The sequence below is a fragment of the Henckelia pumila genome, chromosome 2, assembly GCF_033568475.1.
Source record: "Henckelia pumila isolate YLH828 chromosome 2, ASM3356847v2, whole genome shotgun sequence".
NCBI classification, from domain to species: domain Eukaryota; kingdom Viridiplantae; phylum Streptophyta; class Magnoliopsida; order Lamiales; family Gesneriaceae; genus Henckelia; species Henckelia pumila.
Window position 1 is genome coordinate 152,300,978 of NC_133121.1, and position 8,841 is coordinate 152,309,818.

At 38.7% G+C, this 8,841-nt stretch overlaps 1 protein-coding gene across 1 annotated transcript; it reads left to right on the forward strand.

The window, feature by feature from the left end:
- The first annotated feature begins 7,149 nt into the window (after nt 1-7,149).
- Nucleotides 7,150-8,559, forward strand: LOC140878709 (uncharacterized). The gene has a single exon (XM_073282321.1). The coding sequence runs from the start codon at nt 7,150-7,152 to the stop codon at nt 8,557-8,559; it is 1,410 nt and encodes a 469-aa protein (XP_073138422.1).
- Nucleotides 8,560-8,841: the final 282 nt, after the last annotated feature.

Genomic DNA, 8,841 nt, shown 5'->3' on the forward strand with positions numbered 1-8,841 from the left:
TTTGTTTATTGGGCATTTCTAGACGGATAGATCTAGTAAGTGGATTGACGATTTCTCTTTGATCAGTTAGGATATCATCTGGTTACGCCGGTAATTGGAATTTTGACAAGCGAGAAGGATACCTTTGCCTGATATATTATGAAAGCCGAGTAAGTGGCATAATTACAAGTGGAATTTCGGTTAAAACCAAGTTGTTGGATTAGCTCTAGTACTAGGTTTTGTACTAAATGAGGAAATTGTCTCTTGATGGGATTATCATAGACATGGGTGATTCCTTGACATGGAATAAAGACATAACTAAGAGTGTCTATTATGGGTTAGATTGGGATAGTTTTGGTGAATAGATTTAGGATGACATAAAGATTTTGACAATAGATACTTGTGAGTATCATCTGACTTGGTAAAAAGAAGGAAATATGAATCTTTAGTTTTAAATCTTATGCTACTCTCGGAGTTGAAATAGTCTTGGAATGGATAATCCTGGACAAGTGACCATGTTGGGTAGAGGGTTTGAGTGATTTGGAATAACACTTGATTGGTGAATCTAGTAAGTAGACCGAATAGTATTGGTGTTCATTAAGATTATCGTATGACTATGTCAGAAATCTGACTAGAGGTTTCGTTATGACAGTGATTGTCTAAAAGTGGCAGATGATTCCTAGGATTGTGAATTTGTCTATGAATGGGTTCAGAACTTAGTATTCATTCTTTACGTGACAAGGATAGTTCTAATAGAAACCAAGTGATCGGTACCAGTTACTACTCTTGAATAATGTCTGACTCGGTCAGATGAGGGATGATGAACCTGAGTTAAGGAATCCTATGATTCTAAATATATTGAAGAACTCTCTAGGCAATGAAGCACTAAGATCCAAGGTTGTTGATCTACAGTTTGAGATTCTAATGATTGAAAATCAGGTAGTTGTTATCTAATTCTATTTGATCTTTTTGGCAAAATGGGAGTTGCAGTGGATCAATAGATAATATTGTTAAACCTGATCTGTAACATTTTGGAATATAGTGAATCGGGAGGCACTTGGGATAGTAATATAAGCTAGTATGCTTAGGAGTTTAATCCTTGGTAATACCTTGAAGCAGTAAAGCGATTCAGGTGAATTCGGGATCCTTCTAGTCATATGAAGATCTTAGAGAATGCAAAAGATGGAAATTTTGGTTTTCTACTGATTACGGGGAGTGGTTATAGTTTGACTCTTGTGGTCATGGCTTAATTTGATAGAATTGCTGAAATCATCGTGATAAAAGACAGACGTTGGGATTTAGTAACTGTTCTGGATAGTACTTCCTTGTTAGGAAGGGATAGATTTAATATGAGCATTTCTTGGTATTAGCAATGGTTTACCCAGGTTGCGGAGATGGGATTAAGTACTTGTTCCATGTTGTTAGTGGACGACAGTCTCATGGACTGTTAGCCGAGTACTGTAATTAGGCGCCTCCAGCGTTATTCTCGGGATCTTGTCCTTGATTTGTAGTTCGGCAAGTGAGATTGAACTTCGAGGGTCATTAGCAGGTTAGTATCAGTTGGTTTAGTCATGGGATGAGACAACCGCTAAGATATATAGTTTTAGGGACTCGAGGAATTTTTGTCGCTGATCTCCCGATACGTTCATTTGCATCATGCCATTGAGATGTTAGAACCGATTGGGATCGATCCGAAAGTTAGTTGGATTGCTGCAAGTGTTGAGGACTCAGTGTATAATTGAGGAGAACCAGTTTTCTTCATCCCAGTTAGTGAGTCAAGTTGACGAGGAATTGTCGTTATCCATGATAGGATAATTAGTGTCGTTATAAAAGTTATCTCAAGAAAGAAACAAATTCAATAATTCGATACAGATCACTAATGTCGAGGATGGTGTTAGCACATCTAAGTGTTTGGCGTAATGGTAGTATACTTTCGAGTGAAAGCCTCAGAATTTTGTAAGAAAGAGGATTGTGGACAATAACGTTGTCGCAATATGTTTTGGGTTGGCAAAGAGTTTGCCATCAGTTTCCACAGTTGGTCTCCTTTTGGGGGGATGCTATCCAGTTTGGTCAGGATAAGTATTGGAGGTACTTACTCCGAGACTAGGAATTGTCAGGATTTTGTTATTATCCATGGCTGGATGACCAGTAGAATTGTTTGGATGTAATCTCTAGCAGTGAAATACAAGTATTAGGATCAGGACTGATCGTAATGAGCTCGAGTATTCCATGAATTTGTAATCATACCACTAGAGATGCAATCTGAAGTTTTCAGATAGGAAAGAGCGGTGCGCAGCGATGTTGTCGCTATGAGATGTCAGTGTGCATGCATCTTTTCTTCTCATTGAGTAGAAGAGATTATGCATATCTGGAGATAGTTGATGACAAGTTACGGTCTTAGCAAAAAGTGTCGTCGCTAAGATTCGCGGTCAGCATTGTTATTTCAGTTAGAATTGATATCAAGTGGGTAGTCAGAAGCCTACAGGAACCTCGTGATTTTGGGTTAGATATCAGAGGGATCGTGTTAATATCCAGTAAGGTAGTACCATTTTCCAATAGACCATAAATTACTAACGGTAGTCAGCGGTACTATGCAGTACCAGTGGATTGGGAATAATGGATAGACCATGCAGGTTTTAGCGAGGTCTGGATTTTCAAAATCTATTAGAACCGATACTTTCGAATCAGAGCTATCAGTACATGAAATAAGTTGGTTTATGTTACGTTTTCAAGATTACCCTAGATTTCGAGGACAAAATCTTTTAATGGGGGGGGGGGGGGGAGAATGTAGTGACCCGTAAACCTAATTAAATATTAAGTGGTAATTAATCAAGTAATCATGTTTTATAAAGGTAAAACATGATTGATGGACTTTCAAAATGGGTTTAAGGAGTTTAGAAATGAATCCAGAACGATCAAAATTGGTCCGGTAAGAGCTTTGATCTTCGAGTAGATCGGAAGCTCCGAACAAATCGGAGCCATAGTTCCAGTTCAGAAGCTTTGGGAGTTCGGAAGCTCCGAATTGCGATTGGAAGCTCCGATCGTCACCAATTTCCAGTTGTCAGAAATATTATGTAAGAAAAGACGTCATCGAGATCGAAATCTCCAAAGTGGTTCGGAAGCTCTAATCGGACTGTCGGCAGAAAAAAGGACACGTGGTTGGCTGAGAGAGATCGAAAGCAGGGATCGGAAGCTTCGATAGTGGGATCGTAAGGTTCAGATCGCTGTCTATATATAGGGGTGCCGAGGCTCATATCTAACTCGCTCATTTCCCCCCCCCCCCCCTCTCTCTCTCTCTCTCTCTCTCTCTCTCTCTCTCTCTCTCTCTCTCTCTCTCGTTCCTAGATTTTTTAGGCATTTTAGGACATTTTAGGCATCTTATTGGAGAACCAGGAGTTGCGGAGCTCTACGGAGATAGTAGCAAAGATGTGCCTAAGTTTTGGGGACTATCTCCATCAGCGGGCTGACGATGGACGCAGGCATAACTTTGGATCCCTAAAAATATTAGGGAGTATGTAATAGCTTAGTTAAGGCTTTTAGTGCATAATAGATTATGCATGGGTATTTTTCATTGTAGTGCTGGATGATAGGATTGGAACCTAGATGGATGCTTCTAGGACTGCCTTAGTAAGGTACGTAAGTACTGACTGAGATTGCAAACGATTATGCATGCTTATGTGTTGCATTTATGTGCCATGATTGCATGTTATTACATTGATATATTATGCGGTATTTTCATATCATATTTTGACTGTACATCTTTTGAGATGAGCCAGTTTAGTAGGGTCGCTCAGGCCTCTTGGATAGTTGGGGCACTGAGAGTCACTCTGACCGAAGGGTCATGCAGTCTCTAGTGTTTTCCCGGGAACATCCTAGATACACGTCTGGTTAGGATTGAGTGGTTGGGTCCAGTGGTTTGATTCCCAAAGGATACCGCTAATGTCCTAGGTGCCAACCTGAGAAATTTGGATTTGTATATCCCAGATAGAAATTCCCGAACATATTCATATTGCATGCATCATATGTGTATGTTTACCCATACTAGCGTATAGAGCTTTAGCACTCACATCAAGTGTTTTTTGGACACCCCATTCGACAGGGCAGTTACAGATGTTGTACCAGGATTTGGGATTTTGTGGTGACCAAGCAAGAGCTGCATGAGTAGTATCTAGGTTATTGAATTATTTTAATTGGGTTGTATTATTGTAATTTATTTTACATGTTTTATTATGCTAGTCTAGTATTTATTTAAGTTTTTGCAAAATTTCTTTGATAATTATAATTGCATACTTAATTAGGCTTTAAAATCTGATTAGCACTGGATCAGGGTTGGGTCGCTGCATCTATCTTGGGTGGGTAAAAGCAGTTGTTAGTAGATCAAGACTGGTGCAGGATTTGTGACAGTAATCAATATTGGTTATCGGTAGAGATAGGCGTGATTAAATCAATATGGAAATCTTGTGATTCCAAGTGTTTGGGATTAGGAGACTTATGACAACGAGATTAGAGTTTTTGATCAAGCAACGTAAGTTTTTAGTGACAAATAATTGGCGAGTTATTGCCTAAATTTGGTTTATCCTGTCAGACTAAGAGAAAGCCACAGTGGATCAACGTGATCGATAGGTTTAGTCTAATCAGTGTTGATTTGGAAGATAGTTAATCAGGAGGTACCTAGGAGGGTACTATAAGCTGGTATGCTTAGTGTTTTGGTCCATGGTAATGCCACAAAGCAGTAAAATTATTCAAGTATATTCAGGATTCTCTAGTCGTTTGGGGATCTCCAGGAATGCAGGAGATGGAACTTTTGAGTTCTTTTGATCACTGGGAGTGGTTACAGTTTGACTCTTGTGGTCATGGATTCGTCCAATATCATTTCTGAAGTTATCAGGTGATGAATACAGACATTGAGAATTATTAATTTTTTAGGATAGTACTTCCTTGTTAGGAATGGGACAGAGTCGATCTGAGCATTTCTTGTTATTAAGAAAATGGTTGAACCAGTTTGTGTAAATGGGGCTTAAATAGTTGTTCCAGGTTGTTAGTGGATGACATATTTTGGGGACTGTTAGCCGAGTATTTTTCTTAGGCGTTTCTAGCAGTATTCCCAGGAGTTTGTTGGTTGGGCCTGAGCTAACAAGTGATTTTGGTTTTTGATGGACATTAGCAGGTTAGCATCAGTTGTTTTAGTCGTGGGATCAGAAAACAGCTGAGACCTATGGTTTTCAAGGTCCGGCGGGATGGTTGTCGTTGATCTCCCAAGTGTGTTTCTGATGCGCTTTGCCGTTGAGATGTTAGAATCAATTGGGATTGATCCGGAAGCTAGCTGGCTTGCCGCGAGTATTGAGTACTTCGTATTAGTTCGAGGTGAACCAATTTTTTTGATCACAATTAGTGGGTCAAGTTTAAAAAAGTTTGACGTTATCCATGACAAGATAACCAGTGTCGTTCTAGATGTTGTCTTGAGTAACGAGATAGATGTAATAATTCGACACAGAGTAATAATGTCGAAGATGGTGTTAACCCATCTAAATGTTCAGCAAAATGGTAGTGTATTTTCCGAGGTTACGACCTGAGAATTTCTTAAGATAGAGGATTGTGAACAATGACGCCGCCGCTAGATGTTTTGGGTCATCAAAGAGTTTGCCATCTATTTCCATGGTTGTTCTTCCCTTTGGAAATGTTATCTAGCATCGGGCAGGATAAGTACTGAAGATATGTACTCTGATGCTAGGAATTGACAGGAATTTTGTTATTATCCGTGGGAAGATGACCAATAGAATCGTTTGGATGATATCTCAGGTTCTGAGATTCAGGTGAGATTCACGTATTAAGGATCAGGACTGATCGTAATCAGTTCAAGTATTCCACAGGTTTGTAATCATAACTAGAAATGTAATCTGAGGTTTTCAGATGAGAAAGAGTAGGTGTGTAGCGATGTTGTTGCTATGAAATATCAGTTCTCTGCAAGTTGACGATACAGTATCATGTCTTCTCATTGATGGGTACGGATGATAGTAGCAGATATTGTGCGTATCTAGAAATAGTTGATGACAAGTTACGGTTTTAGCAAGAAGTGTCATCGCTATGATTCGCAGTCAGCATTTCTGTTGGGAAATTTAGTTTTGGTGTTTACAAGTTACAAAGCTTAAAAGAAGGCCTAAACTAATTAAGCAACTAAGCAGCGTTAAACTGATATTTGGAGCTAAACTGTTTCACAACCAACTACCGCGCTCAACTGACCAAGAGATGCTAAACTGACTCCATCAGTTTACACTCACTAAACTGACCGCATTAGTTAATCTGCATCGTTCTACTACCTTGCCATTTCCGGATAAGTTCGTTCATACACTGACACACTCTGCAGATGGTAGTGCCGCGATGCAAAGGGCAATGTCGGCTTCAGAATTCGTTGGTGATAGTGACAAATCCAACGAGATTAATTTGTAACCTATCTGAATAATTCAAATTGGATTTATGACCATTGGCAATCCAAAGATTATAAATAGAGATCTTGATCAATCAAAGAAAGGCTCTCGAACGCTCTGAAAACTCTTCTATTTTACGAGAATAAAAAAAGCTTTACACGCTCAAGATTTGATCAAGTAACTCGAAGCACAAACGCAGAAGTGTTATTCTGATCATTGTAGGATCATTTTTGTGCTAAGAATTTTGAGCTGTATTCATTCCATCAACTTATCAGTCTAGGAGTGAAACTGAAAGTGTTGTACTAGGAGTTCTTGTTTAGGCAGTGTCTAAGTCCTAAACTAGATCGGGGTTTTGCAAATTGCTTGTAAAATTTAAAGTCTTCTAGTGATATCCTTCCGAGGTGAAAGAAGGGTTGACGTAGGAGTGTTTTAAATCTTCGAACATCCATAAACAATTTCTTGTGTTATTTCAGTTTACTTACCATAACCATCTTACCTAAACTGATACTTACCCAGTGTTCAAATATGCAATTTGGCATACTTCCGCACATAATTCTGTTTGCCGAATTCCATCAGACATTAAGATAATCTTGGAATTCAGTCACTAAACCGATTGAATTCAATTATATTTCACTAAACTGCTTGAAATTCTATTCACCCCCCCCCCCCCCCTCTACACTTTCAACCGATCCTAACAAGTGGTATCAGAGAAGGCTTTTATCTTATCCCTGAACACTATATCAAAATGACTTCATTCAACAAGATTCCTATGTTCTCGAAAGAAGATTTTGATGATTGGAAGATTCTCATGCAAGAACATTTATCAGCTTTGGATGATGACATGTGGTTTGTCATCACTGATGGACCTCTTACAATCACCAAGATCAACACTGCTATAGCTCTTTCTGGCAGTGGTCCACAGTTTATTGAGAAGCCAAGAATTGAGTGGACTGCTGAAGATAAGAAGAAGACAAATCTAGACAATGTTGCTAAAGACATTCTGTATAAAACTCTTTACAAGAACACTTTTAGCAAGATCAAGACATGCAAAACTGGAAAAGAAATTTGGGAAAAATTGATCCAATTATGTGAAGGAAATGAGCAGACTAAAGAAAACAAACTATCTGTTGCTACTCAAAAATTTGACAACATCAGGATGAAACCTGGTGAATCAATGAAAGAGTTTGATGAGAGAGTAAGTAGCATTGTTATTGAGCTTAATGGACTGGGAAAGACATATCCTAACAGGAAAGTCATTCTCAAAGTCATTCGAGGTCTTCCTAAAGAATGGGATGTAAAGACAATGGCTATGAGGGAATCAAAGGCCTTGAACAAACTGGAGCTATATGATCTATTTGCAGATTTGAAGGCCTATGAATTTGATTTGCAAACTCGAGAGGAAGATCAGTCTACCTCTCAACTGACCAATGCCTTGATTGCAGTCAAAATAGAATCACCAGCTCAACCAGAAAAATCAGCAGAACAATTGAGCAGTGATGCTATGTCCTTATTTGTGATGAAGTTTGGCAAATTCATTAGAAGAAATCAGGAAGGATCCTACAGAAGAAATTTCCAAAAAAAAGATGTAGTTGAAGAACCAAGAAGCTGTTTCAAGTGTGGAAAAACTGGACACTTCATAGCTGACTATCCCAAACCAAAGAACTTTGACAAAAGAAGAAGTTCAAGGGATGACAGACACACTTCGAGACAGAAACATGAAGCACTGGTTGTGAAGGATAGCAAAGCCAAGTGGGCAGAAACAGATAGTGATTCAGAGGGATCCAACTATTCCTCCAGTTCCAATGATGATGAAGAAGAGGTCAAGTGTCTTATGGCAAATGTTCGTGAGCTTCCATCCACTAGTGAACAGGTATTTGATTTCAGCTCTGAGGAATTTACAAGAGAGGAACTGATCAAAGAACTTCATGATATGGCAAATGAGTATCATCAACTGTCCTTAGAATTCGATGAATTCAGAAGCAAGCAAAAGGATTTGCAAGATTCCTCAACTAAACCCACCTGGGAACAATCAGTTGAGATAAATTGTCTTGAAACAGATATTGCTGTGCTCCGGACTAAGAATGAACAACTCAAGATCAACATCATGAATCTTACAACAGAAAAACAATGCATGGATGAATTAGTAAGATCATAGAATAAATCTTCAAGCTTGTTGACAAAAATGCATGAATTACAAAGACCCTTAAATGACAAAACTGGTCTAGGGTTTGGTAAAACAACTGACATTGGTGAAACAAGTACTCAACCCAAACTGAATATGTGCAAAGGAAAGTTTATAAACTTTGTACGGGAAGCTAGGGTAAATGAAGATGAAAAACCCATCCTTATGACTTGGAAGAAAATAGAGCAGATGAACAAGAAAAGATTTGGTATTGGCTTCAATCCTCAGGAAACTAAAGTTGAAGCTGTTAAAAGT